General features: G+C 44.3%; 1 protein-coding gene across 1 annotated transcript in view; it reads left to right on the plus strand.

Annotated features, from left to right (window-relative positions):
* The window catches only part of TGFA (transforming growth factor alpha), a 47,237-nt gene extending 29,149 nt beyond the window's left edge, over positions 1-18,088 (plus strand). The window contains exons 3-6 of the mRNA XM_054020396.1: positions 7,069-7,186; positions 8,213-8,362; positions 11,090-11,199; positions 14,211-18,088. Coding sequence (XP_053876371.1) covers positions 7,069-7,186; positions 8,213-8,362; positions 11,090-11,199; positions 14,211-14,218 — 386 coding nt within the window. The 3' untranslated portion in view covers positions 14,219-18,088. The remainder of the gene's footprint in view (positions 1-7,068; positions 7,187-8,212; positions 8,363-11,089; positions 11,200-14,210) is intronic.
* Positions 18,089-18,753: the final 665 nt, after the last annotated feature.

Below are 18,753 nucleotides of genomic sequence, written 5' to 3' on the forward strand. Positions count from 1 at the left end.
GAAGTGGCAAGAAAGAATCTGGAGGGTGCCCTCCAAGTTCATTTCCCTTCATTAGGTGACCTGACTGGTGGCTTTACACCAGTCAGTGATGTGATCACACTGATACATATGGATCAGCCGCTATAGCTCATTTCCTGTTCATACTGAGTGTTTTGTGAGCAGTAGCAATATACTATTGCCAAAGGTTTAATGTCGTTCCTTGGCTTTGTGCAGAAGAGGGCAATCTGAGTGATTATAACTTTCTGGCAACTGTTTTATGGCTACCAATCTGGAACTTGGTCAATAAAACCAATGAGAGATGGTCGCTTCCATCCTAGTCAGAATTGCACTGGTGGATCCAGACAATTGCCTGGGGTCCCAGTGAAGTAATGGAGCATTGCACAGAAATCATCTAGGTCTCCCTGCAAAGACGGCAGGATTAGGACATTCTCTTTTAAGAGAGTCCATTTTACAAGCTGCATCCCAAAATCCTTTACAGGGGAGCTGAGGGAGGGGGAAGTGTGTGTGTGTGTGTGTCTTTCACTGCCTTTGTATATGGATAAAAAGGCAGGTACTAGACAAGCAAAAGGGAGCAGGAGAAAGAGACAGATGATGATGATGGGGTGGAGGTGGGATGATGTGCATATTATACCAATTATATTTATCTTGGGGAAGGTTTATATTTAGTGATTTTTTTTTTCTTTTCAAAAGTTTTAAAAAACTTGTCTTGCAGTTAACCGGAATGCTTTTTGCATAAAACATTCCCCAGTGGTGGGGATTTAGAAAAGCATCGCCACGCGCTTGCATGTCTTGCTGCATCCACCGCTGTTTGAACTGGCTAAAATGGGAGCATTTCCTTACACTCTAGAAAGCTGTCTCCTTGCTAGCCTCATGTGTCTGGAATCAGACTCTGAAACTGTCCTGGCAGTGCTGGCATTAAGCATATCTGAGAAACACATTAGATGATTAAATCATTGTCCATCTTGCTTTCCCAAGGTCAGTACATGAGTCTTATCCCCATCAGTGCCCACAAAGGCATGTGGCAACTATCTATAGAATACCATTTGAAAGATGGTAGACGAGCATTTCAGCAGGGTCTTGTTCCACCACTCGGAACTACCAGTCTGCAACACAGTTCAAAGGAATCCTGAAGCAGATGGTCAGTGAATTCTATTCTAAAATTCTGAATGCTCATGGGGAGACTGTTATGGTGCAAAGCCAGTGAAGCTAAAATAGAAGATTAAACGGCTGGTCTATGGATGGTCCCCAAGGGATTGTAATTAGGATGGGAAAAGCTCTCTGGTTTGGCGGCACAAAATGAAAGTCCCAGCCCTTTGATGTGGGCTGGTACAACATAAAAATTGCAGTTGGTGCAGCTTCTTGAGGCAAGGTCGTAAACTAAAGCTCCCCTCTCGTTCTTTCTTACAAAGAAGTTAAAGGCCCATTTGGCGAAAGGTATCCCGGCAGGGACTGCTCCTTTCTTGCTGCCATTACACACAAGAGTAGATGTCCTGGAGTTTTGTTTGGAGGACGGAAGTTACATTTAATCTCCATGTGCGATGTGGCTCATCATCAAGGGGGTTGATGGAGATGGCTTAAAACTGGACCTGCTAATTCTCCCACCCCTTTGAGGGGATCGGTGTAAAATGACATCCAGGTCTGCATTGCCTGTCCCAAGTTTTGCTAAACCAGGATGCTACTATCAAGGGAGACGGGAGGGCCTTGTGGGTAATGCAGGGAGAACAGAGTGGAGGGGACAATCTCTATTCACACTGAAAGTTTGAGGCAGAGCTGGGATCTACAGCAAGTGACTTAGGCCTAAATTTTCACAAGCGGCCACTAATTTTGGCTGCCGAACTTGACATTTTGGGCCTAATTTAGAGGAGCTGAGAACCCACAGTCCCCATTGATTCAGTTGGCACCTAAAGGAAATAGGCACCTTAGAAAATTCTAAGCTGTAAACTCTAGGACAGACCCACAGCTGGCATAACTCAATGTAAAGCCTTTGATGTTGATGCTTCAATGGAGCTACATTACATCAGCTGAGGATATGCGCACCCCCCTTTGCCTCTTTCACACCTTTTTAAATGAGGATAATTTTTCTTCACTTTTTAATTGATCGGTGTTTCATGAGATGTCTAGGTGGAGAACACTGTAGAAGAGGACAAGATTTGTTTTAAATGTCTCATTCCAGTGGTTTATGATCTGACCAAAAAGAAGCACAACAGATTGATTAGCCTAAATACGGTGACCAGATTTCCTGTTTTTTAATGGCACAGTCCTGTTTTGGGGGACTTTTTCTTGTATAGGCAGCTATTACCCCCTCTCCCCCCGTCCCGTTTTCTCACAGTTGCTATCTGGTCATCCTAAGCCTAGATGAACTTCAGAGAAGTATCCAAACTGCAAAGGATGTTTGTGCTGCTTTGAGGGTCACATATCTTAAAAACCTAGTGCCCTGTTGTAATAGACTGCTAGTCATTTGAGAAGAATCCAAGCCACAGTGGTGATTTCAACAAAGCCAACCTGCTGTTTAGTATTCTGCTGATTCGGAGTCTATTTAACCTCTCATCCTTTTGAGGGGAAGAGAAGTGCTATGGTGATTTTGTTGGCGTTAGTTGACTTAGTTGGGGTTGGTCCTGCTTTGAGCAGAGGATTGGACTAGATGACCTCCTGAGGTCTCTTCCAACCCTCATCTTCTATGATTCTAATACAAATAACAATAATAAAAGTGTGTAATGAGCAGAGTTGGGCAGGAACTGGCTATTTTGTTCTGCGGGAAAATCCCTGATTTCAAAATCTTGTTTTATTCTGAAATGGATTTAAAAGAAGAATTTTTGAAATATTCCCATGAACTAAAATTTTTAAAAAGTGTGTGTTCAGGTCAGTTGAAACATTTTGCTTAGATAAAAATCAAACATTTTCATTCTGTTTTCATTTTATAATATAGTTAAAAAAAAATTTAACATGGAAAATCGAAACGTTCTGTTTCAACCTTAAAAAAAAAAAAAAAAAAAAAAAAAAAAAAAGCTTCCCCCACCCCAATTTTTCTTTCAGACATTTTCTTGAATGAATAATATAAAATAAAAAGACTTCCACGAAAAAGTTCTGCTTCCAACAAGTCTGCACTTCCAGACACACACATGTTTCACTGGAAAATTTCGGACCACCTCTACCAATGCGCTTTAGTTCATGTTCCTTTTCTGAAGTTTCAGTTCCATATTCAGATGTTCTTTGGGGGTCGGGGTGTGTGTATCTCTGAACCCTTATTAGAAACAGCCAGGCTTTCCTACTGCCTGGGCCATGAGAAGGGGGGCAGTTTTATCACATCCACTGTTCTTTTAGCTAAAAGAGGCCAGGCCAGACTCCATTCAGAAGCCCATTTGTGCTGCTTGCTGCTCAGTGAATTGCTTGTTGGCAAAAGCTGCCGGATTGATGGCTCTAAAGTCCTCCATTTACCCAAAGAACTGTTCCAGCATGGTCCTGGCCATTCATAGAATCGTAGGACTGGAAGGGATCTCGAGTGGTCATCTAGTCAGGTCCCCTGTGCTCATGGCAGGACTAAGCATTGTAAGCTTCACTCTTGCCATTCCATGCCAATTATTATTGTATGTGTATTATGGCAGTGCCTTGAAGCCTTAATCCTAGATGACTCCACTGCGCTAGGTTCTGTACAAGCAGAACAAAAAGACAGTCCCTGCTCCGGAAAAAACTTCTCTCTGACTGTGTGGGGCTGCTTATGAGAAGTCGGTACAGTGACCCATTCATTCCTTTGCCTGCCAATTAGAGGTTTTCATTTTTTAAAGAAAACCCTATTTTATCATTGTTAACTTACATGAACTTTGCACACCACTATTAACCAATCTCTGTCCTAATCTGTATGTAGTACCTTTATAAGACCCATTTTGTGTTTGATCAACCTCTTATCTGCATCTGAAGTGAGGTTTTTTTACCCACGAAAGCTTATGCCCAAATAAATCTGTTTAGTCTTTAAGGTGCCACCAGACTCCTTGTTGTTTTTGTGGATACAGACTAACATGACTATCCCCTGACTCTTACCTGTATGTATTCAGATTCCGAAAATGGTAACCAGCTGTCGTACAATCTATTCGATCCTGATATGAGGCTGGCTGGCCTCTTTGCTTTCCATCTAAAGGCTTGCCCATGCTTTTTCTCCATGCCCGTAAAGTTGGGGGAGATCGGTCCCTTTTTGAGAAAATCCGCTATCGCAGTATTGGCTGCTGGTAACAATGGAGTTACCAGTGGTGCCTTCCTCCATTATGGGGGTTTATTTTGTGATGGGGATGCTCCTTCCCTAAAAGAGGGATTGAAGCAGTCACTTCTGCTCCTTGACTGACTCCTCCCCAGGGCTCAATGAAGGAATTACTAGGTGGAATTCTGAGGACTGGTATACAGGAAGTCAGACAAGATGATCATATTGGCCCCTTCTGGCTTTCAAATCTATGGAGAACTTATAACCCGTGTCATGAGACAATCTGGGCTGAAAATCTGATCGGTCTCTCCCACATGGCAATACTGGCCCACTGCTGCTCAAGTACCAAACCAGGCTGCCAGCCGCCACCTCGTGTGAATACATGATTTGAACAAAACTTTTTCTCATGCGCAATATCCTTGATTAACACTCAAACTGGTTTAAAATCTCCCTGGGACCCGGAGCTTTTGAGAGATGTGGATTTAATTACCATGGCCGACAGAAATGTGTGGAAACAGGAACCCGAGGGGGGCTTTGAAACGACGGAGATCGGATGTGCTTTCTACGAGGGCTAATCCAAAAGCAGGATATTGGTTTTCCGTATCGGCTGTGAACGATAATTTAAAACAGCACAGGACAAAATGGAAAACAGTGTAGCAATTAGGGGGGGCAGGGAAGCTTTTGTATTTTCCGATGGATTCTTGTCCCATTTCTCTTCCTCTGCTCTGCTTTGTCCTTACTACTGAGACTTGACTTCACAATGTTTCATTATATAGAATTGCCAGCACTGTGCTTATCACGCTTGGTGGAAGAGGTCCCTTTTAAAGCAGACCCCCTTTCTTGTGAGTGTCTTCTATCTAGAACATCTCCGCGACACGCTATTGTGGTGGTGGTGCTTTTGTAACAAGAAAACAAATGGAAGAGTGCAGTGAAGCTTTGGCAAGTACTCTCTAAGCGCATGAGTCTTTGATTATTCATCAAGTTCATCCAGGCTAAGAATTTTAAGCTTTAAGCTGTTTAGTAAATTCTTCTAGTGCTACAAAGGCTTATTTTGTGAGTGTATCAGAAATGATCCACTAAGGGCCCCTTAAACATCTGCTGCTTGCCTCTGATTTCATAGGGTTGGAAGAACAAATCCAAACCCCGTTCAGTGGATAATCTCCTTTCCCTTTGTGCTCTCCCGACTTTTCTCAGCCTGCAGTCTCGATCACTTTCATTACAGCTTCTGGGCCAAATTCACACTTGGTGTCAACAGATGCAGCTTCTTTGTCCCATCTACACCAGTCTGAATGGCAGGATTGCAAATACCTATTTAAAAATCTCCAATCCTGCAGTGGTATTAGCGAGACTTCTCTGGAAGGGGAAATGGAATTTGCTCTTCTCCTACAGAACTCTTCCCTTCCTCCATGTTTCTAGGAATCTATGGAGGAGGGTGCCTTGTTGGCTCAAGGGATTGGTAAAGGATGAGAGGAGAGTTCAGTCTCCATGGCCCAGCCAGTTCTTGGCCTCTCTGTTGAGGCTGCCAACAGAAGGTGCATTTTAGCGACAGTTTGGTGGTCGTTCTCTCTGATGGATGCTTGCCCATGGAGAACCAGACTAAGTTCCCCCATCTCATTTCACACAGGCTACCATATCACCCAAGTAACATTTGGGCACTGCTAGGCTGGTCTGAGTGGGTGACCTAGCAGTGCCCAAATGTTACTTGGGTGATATGGTAGCCTGTGTGAAATGAGATGGGGGAACTTAGTCTGGTTCTCCATGGGCAAGCATCCATCAGAGAGAACGACCACCAAACTGTCGCTAAAATGCACCTTCTGTTGGCAGCCTCAACAGAGAGGCCAAGAACTGGCTGGGCCATGGAGACTGAACTCTCCTCTCATCCTAGAGGTGGTTCCTTCAAGACAGACTTGAAGCACCTTGGCAGGGTGGCATGGGGGAACCTTACTCTGCTCCATCTTGCATCTCTCTTGTGGCTCCATGGAGGATTTCAAACTCTGGTGCTGCCAGTCGCGCATCCTGGTTTCTGTGGCCCCTCCCTCATGCCCACCCTTCCCCTCACCTGCACTACGCTAATCTTAGAGCTCAAATCACAATGGAGGAGTCTGTTTGTACAGTACCATGCACAATGCGATCCTCATCTGTTACTAGGACCCCTAGATGCTACAGTAATAGAAATAAATCATAGTAATAAGGACCCTGCCTATATGGGAGAATTGATTAAAGAGAGACCCTGAGATTATTTTAAGCCACCTAAAGGATTTGGGTGTCCAGTTTCCATTAATACTAACAGGAATCTGGTATCTAAATCTCCTGGGTAGCTTTGAATATGTCTAGCAAAACCAAGCGGAGTCTACAAAAATTACTCTTCAGTGCTTAATAGAAAAGGAGAACACCACTATAGTTCAGAAAACCTATCTGGTGGAATTCTGTGGCAGGGATACAATTATCTATTTAAATTTTAGAGGGTGGTTTTGGGGGGGAAATCCCCTCTAAAGAGATTAATGCTTTCCTAGTAAAGTACTGTGTGGGTTATGAACATGTGTGTGCTGTGCCCAGGAAACTCTGCATCATGCGAAATCTAAACCATGGCTGAGCGCAACCCTGTGGGCAGAGAATTGTCTCGGACTTGGCTAATGCATGTGTCCCGTCGAGAGACCCCGGTCGTCGGTGGGCAGGATTGAACCTGGGGACATCTGGAGCTTAGTGCATGAGCCCCTACTGCATGAGCTAAAAGTCAACTGGCTCTTAGCCAAGGCTGTAAAGCCAACTTATTTAGCTCTCTCTAAGTGGTCTCGGTGCCTCTAGATGGGGCAGGACACCACACCCCGAAGGTTACACATGGAGTTAAAAATGTATCTTTGTTTGTTCACCCCATCTAGGTCCCCCAGTGGCTGCCGCAGTCCGATCCCATTTTAACGACTGTCCCGACTCCCACAGTCAGTTCTGCTTCCACGGGACCTGCAGGTTTCTGGTGCAAGAGGAGAAGCCAGCATGTGTGTAAGTCTCTTCCTGTGGCAAAGTGTTTTGCTTGTGTGAGCACAAGTGAAACCTAAGAGAAGTGATTCACTGTTCCTCAGGGCAGCAGACCTATGTAACTGTATTGTGCCCATTGCATTTCCCTTGGGATGAGAACTGGCACATATAACTTGTTGCATTATCTTTGGAGTCGCATGTTACCTCTAAGGAAACCACACCGACTGGAATTTTCAGAGAGAATGGAGTACCCACCTTCCCTTGTCCTTCATGGCACAAAGGGGAAAAAGGTCAAACCTGGATGCCTAAAGTTAGGCTCCTAAATCCATATTTGGTTACCTAAGGGTCTGTCTACACTGCAGCTGGGGGCACCCATGGCTGGCCCACACCAGCTGACTCTGACTTGCAGGGCTCAGACTGCGGGGCTGTTTAATTGCAGTGTAGACGTTCCTGAGCTCTGGGACCCTCCCACCTCACAGGATCCTAGAGCCTGGGCTCCAGCCTGAGCCCAGATGTCTATGCTGCAATTAAACAGCCCCGTGAGCCTGAGTCACCTGGCAAGGGCCAGCCACGGGTTTTTAAACTGCAGCATAGACATAACCTAAATTACTAGCCTGATTTTTTTTCAGTGGTGCCCCCAGCTGGTCCCAAGACTTGAATGGGTGTTTGCAGGGGCTCAGCATTCTAAAAATCTAGCCTAAATAGATGGCTTTTGGAGGCCTGAAAACTTTGCCTGGAGGGCTGCAAGGAGCTGCTGCTTTAGTACGTGCTCGGGGCTTTACTTTGCAGGTTTTTGATCAGGTACAACTTCAGTGGGAGCTTTGCCAGAGTAAGGGCTGCAGGATCAACCCCTTAATTGGCACTTGAAGTATTGCTAGCCTGTCACTGTCCCACTCTTTACTCTCTGGCTAGGGGACTGAGGTGCCTAACTCCCATTGGATCTGACTGCCAAATGCCTTTTGAGAATCCCAGTGACTGGATCATTATTTCTTGGGTGCGCATGGGCTTCTGTGCTTTCTTCTTTAATTCACCTCTCTCCTCTTTTCATAGCTGCCATTCTGGGTTCGTCGGGACACGATGCGAACACGCAGACCTCCTTGCAGTGGTAGCTGCCAATCAGAAGAAACAAACCATCACTGCCTTAGTGGTGGTTTCAGTGGTAGCGTCTGTCATCCTTATTGTGGCTTGTGTACTAATACAGTAAGTCTGCGTTACATGCTGTTGTGGACGAGCGTACTACTTTTACTGGGTCTCGGTGAGATTCTGTTGATTTGTCTTAGCCGTGCATAAGTATCCACGCAGACTCGAAGTCCCCTTCTGCCGCGCATTACAGACCCATAGAAACGGGGGGCTGGAAGAGACCTTGGTAGGTCATCTAGTCCAGTTCCCTGCACTGAGACAGAGCTAAGTATTCTCTAGACCATCCCTGCTTGTCTACCTGCTCTTAAAAACCTCCAGTGCCAGAGAGAAAAGCTAATTTAAAAACTAGGTGTTAGGTTCTTAACACCATACCAAAATATGGGCCAAATTCACAGGTATAAAAGGGAGGGGGCCTGTTTACATCAGTAAATGGACATAAGGGCATCCAAAGTGTGTAACTTGTATACTACAGGACTGGAAGAAGCTGTAGGTTACATGAACTAGACTCCTTCAGATTCTTCTCTGAACTGGCCCTATGCAGGTAGACGGTGGAAAATTTGCTTTCCTGGCAGCTGCTGACTCTAGACCTGACCCTGTGTGGTGCTGAGCCCCTGAATAGGATTGGACCTCTCCTCACTCCCCCTCACCCCCCCCCCCCCCGCCAGCCAAAGTTGATGCCACGACTAACACAGAAAATAGTGCATGAGATGAAGCTCCCTATTCCGTTTAATGTGTTAGTGAATGGAACTGTTGCAGGGGAAATGCAGACCGCTGCATGCACCTCTTAGAGGGTAGAAAGCTTTCTGGTTGCTATTGTGATACAAGAAACATTACTTGTGCGAATGCCCATGTGACGAAGTGGGAATGTTCTTAATGTTCTCTGAATACTGTGTGGGTGCCTCAGTTTCCCCTATGCAGTTCTTGAGTATCTAGGTGGTGGGATAAGGGGGGGTGATTGTTGCAGAGCCCAAGAGGGCCAGTGTGATGGTGTCTGCACAGAGAATGGCCAACACCTTTTCTCCTGGCAACTGATGGCCTGGGCCCCTCCCCTGCAAAGGTGCCAACTGAAGGTGTTGAACAAAGATCAGGTGACCTCCTGGCCCAGGAAAGAGACAAAGGCAGAGGAGGGGCTGGAGAGTTTCAGTTTGGAGCTGGCTGGGGAAGGGGAGGGAAGCCCAGACCAGTGTCTGGGATCCCTGGCCCCAAATATGGACCTGACTGGGGGTGGTCCTGTTGTCTGTACCCGCAAGCTCTGTTTTGGACTGTGTTCCTGTCGTCTAAATAAACCACCCGCTTTACTGGCTGGCTGAGAGTTAGGGTGAATTGCAGGAAGCCGGGGGTGCAGGGCCATGTCTTCCCTCACACTTTTTGACAGCCCATTTCTGTGGATAACTGGAGTTGCACTGAACAGCTCATCCCTATTGATGTAAAGTACTTCAATGTTAATTCTAAGGGCAGGTGGACAATATACTCGTGTTGCAACATGCGTATATTGTTAAGATAACAATACTGTCTTCACTGTGTAATTTAAAGGAAGTGTTGTTGTGGTTGATTTCCCAACCCAAGTGGCTTGTGTTATGAGACACGTTGCTTCATAGTCTCTCTGCATGTCCTAACTCTTCTTTCAGTTAGCTCTTAACTCTTAATTCACGATGGGCTCAAACAAACAAACCAGTCGGTACAGCTGCAATAAACCAGTGTGTTTTGTCTTGCCATAATTGTCACTTTTCTCGCGGCTGATATATACTTATAAATGTAAATAAATCTTTCAACAGCACATCAATTGGTGCTATTGGCTGCTGTGTACAATTTGTTCCAAATTCATTGAGGGCTTTTATCCCTTCCAGTTGTCTGAGGTCTAAACCAGAGTTTCTGAGCACTTGTGGTTCATTTATCTGTATTAAAGTAGCACCTAGAGGCCCCAAATGAGATCAGGATCACACTGCGGTAGGAGCTGTACAGCTGCGTAGTGCCAGTCAATTTCTTACAATCTAGATAGATAAAGGGTGAGAGAGAAGTATTCGCATCACCCCCATTTCACAAATGGGGAAACAGAGGCCCTGATTCAGGGGAGCATTTAAGCATAGGCTGAAAATCAAGCAGATGCTTATGTGCTTTCCTGGATGGGGCCAAAGACTGAGAGTAGGTGGCTTATCTAAGATCACACAATGGGTTTCTGGCAGAGGTAGGAATCGAATCCCTATCTCCTGAGTCACGACCGGTGCCTTCATCATCAGGCTGTCCTTCCTCTCTAGATTCTTTCCTGTCTAGACTAGATCCTGAAAGATCTCATGGCCCTTTTCCTAAGAGTAGGGTTTTGAGTCTCCAGTGTCTGGTTCAAATTCCAGATCTCGGGTAACTAACAAGATCTAAATTCATTCCTGTGCATCAATGGAGCTACACCAGGGGTGAGTTTGTCCCATTTTTGCCTATCTAAATTCCCCTGTTGCTTTGCAATTATTAGGCAAATCCTTTGTCCTTACATCAAGACACTCGTGTAGCGTTGTTGGTGCTGTAGTAACGCCTGTCATTTCCCACCCCCAGTGGGGAAATTGCATTTCAGTGCTAAGCAAAGTGAATGCTGTGTGATGGACCGCAGTCTATTCTGTCAGTCTGCATTGGCATCTTCACTAAAGTCAATGGAGCTTTTTGGGATAGCGGAGAGCAGAACTAAACCCAATATGTTGTGAGATGGTTATTGCTGAACAATAGAGACCTCTTCATTGTTGTGCACGAGCTCTTTGCCTTGTCTCCGCCCTAACACCCCTACCCTTAATTGCATTTCAGCTGCTGTCAGATAAGAAAACATTGTGAGTGGTGCCGAGCCTTCATCTGCAGACACGAGAAGCCCAGCGGGCTCCTGAAGGGGGGAACTTCCTGTTGCCATTCAGAGACCGGTAGGAGGAACAATTGTCGTACCAATGGCTTCCTTCTAATAGTTTCATTGGCTGGCCGTGGAGATGGTGATCCTGTTAAGGAGCTGAGTTCCGTTTAGCGGGCGTTGGTAGCAGGCAAAGTCCAAATGATCCCTCTTCTATTATTATTTAACTTGTCTCTCTCCATACCCATGGATGATGCATGAAGCCTGGCAGTAGCCATTATCAGATTCTTCAAAGGAAGGTGCCACCATCTTGGTCAACACCCTGGGGACTTGACCTGGGGACCTCTACAGCTAAAAGCATGAGCTGCTACAGTTTTTGAGCTAAAGAGTCCAGGCTGCCTACCGCTGCAACACTCTCCTATCCTAGGTGGATCAGGCACGGAGGCGAGCCTGTGTTGGGATTCCCTCTGAGACTTTTTTTTTCCCCCCATTCAGCTGCCCAAGAACTCAGTTTGACTCCAGATTTTTTCACTTGAGTATCTTTATTTGGCCTACAGCAAAGCTGTGCTGAGTTGATCAGATTCAAGCATAGGGGGTGGATATAGAGCGTACCACACACCCAAAGTTGCACAAAAAACCTCTTCCTTTTTATATACATATACACATTATGTTGCATTTACTGTTTGGGGGATTGGCTTGGTTACTGCAGAGGTACCAATTCCTGTACAGCATGCTCTAGACACGGACTGTCCATGTATGACTTCCTCTTTACATTCCAGGCTTATTTTGTCCATTGTAAATGGTTCCCTGGGTGTTCCCCCTCATTTTAGCTAGCACAGACATTCTCTTATCTTATTGACCCATTAACCTAGCTTAGTTTTAGCATGGACATTCTGTTCCCAACCTCCCATTCCATTTACCTCGCTAATCTTGTCTCCCAAGAAATGAGGCCTCACCTATGTCTAATGACTCATGTCACGCCGGGCCTACAACCTGTAACACACTTACCAGGGGGTTATATCTGCAGTAGGCAGTTATGGGAGCAGGATCAATGGGGTCCTTTTGGAGATTACATAAGGTAATGTGAGCATCAGTACACTTCACCCTTCAGCGTCCTCTATTAGAATGGCCCTGTTTACCTCTTGGAATGCATCTGAGATCAACCTTTCATGCATTTAATTTTTTTTTTTATTGCATTCCTACCTTTTGGGGGAGGGATAGGGGAGGCTGACTTACCAGGTAAGTTAGAACTGCTGAGCAACTTTGTTTCTTAAGTGAGTTTAGCTGGCATTTCCAAGATGCAGGGTGGTGATACCTAACTCTTATATAGCAATTTTCATCCATAGATCTCCGAGCTCTTTTGCAAAGGAGGTCAGTATCATTATCTCAGTTTTACACATAGGGAAACTGAGTCACAGAGGGGGAAGTGACCCTGCTCTGCCACTAGTTTGATAGGTGACCTTGGGAAGTTGAACCCAGATCACCTGAGTCCTGGTTCAGTGCCTAATGAAGTTATTTCACTATATGTTAATGTTGCCATAAAGATGAAGATGTTTAATCCCCAAAGGATCAAAAGGAGGTGATTGTAAAATGGCATTGATGGAACACTGAATCAGGCCCCATTGGGTCTGGTCATGTGAATAAGTGTTGCTTAGACCCCATGCTGAGAGAAATGGAAATAGTAAAGCACATAGAGTGAGAAGTAATATAATCTAATAAATTAGTAAATCTTATTTAACTGAAGGAAGATTTCAAATGTGCAATGGTAGCTAACCAACCTTGGGAAATTGCATATTTAGGGGGATATTTTCAGAGTCTCCCTTTTTACAGACCACCTGAATTTATAGTGAAGCATCTTTTGAATGTGCAGTGATTTTTGTTTTTTACACCCTTTAAAACTGATTTACAAACCATTTGGCATGCCTAGTTAGGGTTACTGCATCTGCGTGTAGACAAGTCTCATTTGTGGCACTAAATGAGCATTGATTGCAAGAGATTTCCAATGACACTGAAATAAATCACAACCTTTTTTAGCATCTCTGAAAATACAGCTTCTGTGCTTTTGGCAGTTCGGTACAACGTTTTCTTTGTCAGCGTAGGGGTTTTTTGCACAACACGTTGCAATAAATTCAAGGTGACATATGACATACCGTCTAGGCAGGGGCCAGAGTTATTCTGGATCTTTTCCTGTTTTTCTTTAATTTTGTCTCTGCTCTAATTATTTATCTTAGTCCGCCTGGATTATTCATTGCACTCACGAAGGAGACTGAGAATTCTGTAGAAAGCGTGTACTCCTCTTATTGTTAGTGTTTTGCGTTTAGATTATTAGATCTATTTATAATGGCAGCTAAGGTGCCTTTATTTGTCCTGGATTCATATAGTGGTCTCCTAAGCGGTTTGTGGCTATATCAGGTACTACAGATTGTATGGGGAGGTATTCTACTCTTCATACGGTGAAGGAGAGAGTGCTTTAGACTTCCATCAAGAGACGGGGAGCCCTTATCCATAGATCAGGCAGTGAAACAGCAATGTCATTTGAACGTGAACTTTTATGAATGAGCAAGAAGGAAAAACAAACTATCTATTCCCTGTCCTTTGTATTAAAATTTGACTGACTGACTGAGTGATTTTGGTTGCCCAAATTAAGCAGCCTGGTCTTCAGAAAGTGCTGAGCACCCACCCTCTGAAAATCAGACTGCTCTTAAATGCCATAAGTTAGGCACCCAAAATCATAAGTTATTTAGCCCCTCTGGGTTATTGCTGTAATGGAATTTCTAATGTGTTTAACCATGGAGCACCGATGGTCAGAGATGCAACCCAGTGCTCAGGGTGTCCCTAAACCTCTGACTGCCAGAAACTGGACAGGGGATGGATCACTCAAAATTGCCCTGTTTTTGTTCGTTCCCTCTGAAGCACCTGGCACTGGCCACTGTCAGAAGACAGGATACTGGGCTAGATGGACCATTGGTCTGATTTAGTATGGCCATTTTTATGACTCTTGTCTTCTGATGCTAGACTAGAGCCAAATTATGCCCTCATTTGCTCCCATGGAAGTAGGTTAACCCTTGTGTTTTTTTTATTCTGCAGTGGTCTGAAGGAGAATTGGATCTGACCAATATATTAATTGCCATGGCCAGATGGGACTACTGCAGTATAATAAAGGAGGCCTACCCCATTCCAGAGAAGAACATTTTTCCACGGAAGAAAATGCTCTGGAGGGGACTAGTATCAAGCATACGCTACATTACCTTGACTCTTCATATGCATCCTGTATTATATGCTGAGCTTTCAGAACCTTGCCAAATCGAGGGCACCATCTCCATGGGGCTACCCAATGTGAAGCCATGAACTAATGAGTAGACCACATCTCCACAACCATGGAATCTTAAAGACTGTTTTACGAGACTTCAGACTCGGACACAAGAGAACTGCACGTGGGTCAGCTTCATGTTTATGTAGATGTGACAATTTGTGTGGTGGGGAGTAGGTTTGACACCAGTGATTGGGGGGGGAAAAAAGTGTGTACAGTTCAGGTTGGAGATAGCTTATGAGAACAGTCTGTCCGTATCTGTCCTGCTTTAAGACTTTACGGAACTTACCTGAAGGCTGGGTCTTTGGTTCATGCATTTGTTACATCCTCATTGGGAGGAGCAGTTGCAGGTCCCTGTTTTCAAAAGGGAGAACCCAACGCTTTCGAAGGAACATCCTATTTGCCTGACTGCGATTTTTTTTTTTTTCTTTTTTTTTTTTTTTTTTCCTTTGTGCTGCTGCTGCCATTGGGACATTCGCCCTGCCAGATGAGATCTGGGGGGTAATACGGGACGAGGTGAACTGGCCAGGATTATCCTGTCCCTTTCTGATGATATTCAATTCCTTTTCATCAGGAGACAAGTTGCAAGAGAAAAATAGCAACGCTCAAGCCAGTGTGTGTGTGGGGGGGGGGGGCAAAATGTGTTCACGCCCCACAATCCTTTGCATTTTAAATGTGATGGCAGAAAATATTCCAAGTTATTGAGGCAGAAAAATGTGTTTGGGGGTTAAATGTCTTTGGTGTTCTTGGAAAGCTGAAAAAATGGGACCTGGAGATGATAACCATAACAAAATGGTGGCCATTGGGGTGGTGGAAATCTAGGCATTTAGAGCCTGATCCAAAGCTTATTAAAGTCTTTCCAATGTCTGTAATGGGTTTGAATGAGGCCCTTAGACTTGTGGCTTTTTGCATTTCTTTATGCTCACTAGGGACCGTTCAGAAAACTTTAGGAGTTGCTATGTTATGACAGCAGAAAACCTAGGGCCCAATCCTGCAAACCCTTCCACACTGGAATAGATGTAATTGGATAAGATAAGGGGGGTTTGATTTTGATCTTGCTTACACTGGTGTAACTCCATTGGTTACTCCTAGTTTACTCTAGAGTGAGATCAGAATCAGGCCCTCTTAAGTAAATAGGACTATTCCCTGGAGTATGGATTATAACTTGTAGGTAAATGTTTACACACACCTAGTCGGTCTTTGAGTCTGAGAGGATAAACACACACTGTACATGATGCAATTGGATAACAAACTTGACAGTCCCACCTGTGAAATATTCTTCTGAATGTTGATCTGAACTTTCCTTCCAGATCTGCCTGGCAAAATACAGTCCTAGAGCCAAATTCACTTTTATGGGCCTAAGTGAGGCCTATCCCTCCACTGATGTCAGTGAAGTTTCCCAACAGGTGTAAACAGGGGAATTTGTCCCTAGGTTTGTCCTGATTGTTGAAGAGCATAATTTCACCCTTTTTGTTTAGAAGCAAAATGTTACAGGAGGAATGCTTGCAACTTTAACCCAGATCATAGTAAGGAAAATAGGAACAACAGTTTTGTTTCCCATTTATCTTGTATAGAGAAACAACTGCCTTACTTATTCATTTTCAGACTCTTACCTAAAGGAAACGACAATCTTATGAACTTCTGGTTTCCTATAATATAGCAACCTAACAACTGGCACCAGAGGAAATTTCGAAATAGATATACACAAGTGATGGTTTGCGCCATAATCTTAATTGAGAGAGAGCAGCATGTTTAAACCCTTTGCTGGACCTTGCGCCTTGACTCGGAGTCTGACGCAGACTTACAATGAACCTGATTCTACACCTATTAAGTCCACTCCCCTTGATTTCCTATGGAGGCAGATTGACCCCCAACCAAGATGGCTTTCGTCCATCTCTGCCCAGGATTTTTTCCCCCCACTCAGTTTAATTCTTTGATTTATTTTTAAAGCTGATTTTGAAAAAATAATTTTAAAATAGCAGCATCTCTGTCTGAGAGGTGGATCTGGATTATTCCCTTTGGCAGTGAAGCTGCAGGCACTGCATCTTGAGGGTGTGGCAGCAGGGTGTGTGGTCTGGTCAATTTCTGAGCTGTACATGTGATTCCATCAGTGATTCTAGGAGTCTGTCAAAGAGGAAAAACCCAACGCATCTAATGTCCTGATTCTGTAAAGCAGTCCTGATCAGCAAAGCACTTAAGCAGTTGCTTAAAAACTTTAAGCAGATGCTTAAGCGCTTTCCTGAATCGGGGAGTAATTGCTGAATTACCCACATTTCTCCGATATCTTTTAAAACATTCGAGGGCCCTCTCTTCTGTTGGCTCAAAACGACTGGAGAAGAAATATCTGAACTGAAATGCCATGTAACTGTTCTGCAGCAGCTTAATAATTCTGCTCCATCTGAGATCCCTTAAATCTCTGTTTTGTAGGGAGGGACCCTATTGGTCTGTTCTTGGTTTCTGAGCACTTCAGGAAACTTGGGGCCAAATTTCCTGCTGGCATAAGTGGCCATAAATTCTATTGATATCAGTGGCACGCTGACCATTTCTGTTGGTGGCAAATTCAGCCCTTAATATTGAAGCGGCATTGCTGATGGCCATAATTACAAGGGCTGTATAAATAGCTTAGCCCTGCTTTTTAGGACACGGGCTTTAACCTCTAACATAGGGCTCCCAAGAAAAGTTCAATCTCATTTTTAGTGTCCCTTTTCACCTTAAAACATGCAGAATGCTCCAGCCAGGAGGAGTGGGGATGGTGTTTTTAGCACACTGATGCTTTTTTAAAAAATTGCATTAAAATGTCTTATGGAAGCTGTGCATTGAGGGGCCAATTCCACAAGGGGCCAAGTCCCTTATGTTGCCTCTGGCCAGCTCTCCGCACCCTGCAGGAGAGTGCTCTTTCTCTCTCTTTTGCTTTTTATATGGGGACTAAGACTAAAGAATTGATTTCTTGTAGCCTAAATTATTTAGGCTTCTCTTCACGCCTTGATGCACGTGCCCATTGGGGCTGTTATGCTTTATTTCACAAGCCTTGTTCCTTTCATAGGCCTGACCCTGTAGCCTGTACCAATATACATGAGCAGAGGAATGGTTCTTGTGACTAACGGTTGGGCTTGTAGTTCTCTGACCACCCCACCTTGTCCTCAGACCTTCCAGGGACGGTCCTTCTCAGGAAGATGTATTGCCATTAGCGCTGGGTGCACCCCAAGAAGTTCATAGAAATTCATTCAAAAGCCCGGGTCAGATTTGCCTTGTGGATGATGATCTGACACTCTTCACCCATCCCTAATGGCGGCATGGTTTTAAGCCTGACTGCTGCTTTAACATCCAACTCGGATGTTTCGCATGTTAAGATGGCACTAACACACAGGTATCTGATACTCAACTAGGCATGTCTCCCCTAGGGGCAGCTCTGTCCCTCTGTATTACCTAGAAATATATTGATAGGCAAGAAGCTCACACATGCCTCCTGAGTTGACCCACTAGTGGGAATGTTCATGCATCCACTAATTCGATCTTTAAAAACAAGGGGGGAAAGATCCTCAGCTGATGTGAATTAACATTTCTATTTACTTAAATGGAGCAATCCCAGTTGAGGATTTAATCTAGGTTTTCAGACACTTTCCAGCACTGAATTCTTGCCTCCGCCCCCCCCCCCCCCCCCAATTACACCCCACTATAGAGCAATTTGAAAGGACCATGTGTATATTCTATCTCATAATCCATTCTGGGATCTGCTCCTTGCAATTATTTGACCTTCCAGGATCTGATTTTTAAAATACCTAGATATTTGACTCAAAAAGTGGGATCACACTTCATTAATATGGAATGTACTTTTAAAAAAAAATCATTGCCTAGTTGAAGAGGGAGTGGAAAGGACAGGGGAGAAATAAAGGTTTGTGTGACAATGGGTATTAGGTTCACAATTTAAAATGAAGATCTTAATTCCTCTTTTCTTTCCCCACAATGGCTTTTCCATACACATAAGTATAGTCTATCCTGTGCTGTGTTGCAGGCTTTAAATTAATTGAAACTGTTCCAGGATAAGAGATTTAAAATTATGCTTGTTCCTCGACTTTTTCTTTACTGGTAAAGTCGCAATGCAAGGTGAGGGAGAGCTAGGAGATGAAATAAATTGTGGACTTTTGACGGTAGGAAAACAAAAAGCTATGGGCTGAATCTTTGCTGTCACTGAAACCTATGGAAATTTTGAAGTGGACTTCATTGGCACAGGGGTTCAGCTCTATGGGTCTAAGGCAATCTGGAATTATGTCGCAAAAGGGTCTCGTTGAATGTAACGTTGGAAAGATGAGCACTTCTGGT

The sequence above is a fragment of the Malaclemys terrapin genome, chromosome 2 (assembly GCF_027887155.1).
Source record: "Malaclemys terrapin pileata isolate rMalTer1 chromosome 2, rMalTer1.hap1, whole genome shotgun sequence".
NCBI classification, from domain to species: Eukaryota; Metazoa; Chordata; order Testudines; family Emydidae; genus Malaclemys; species Malaclemys terrapin.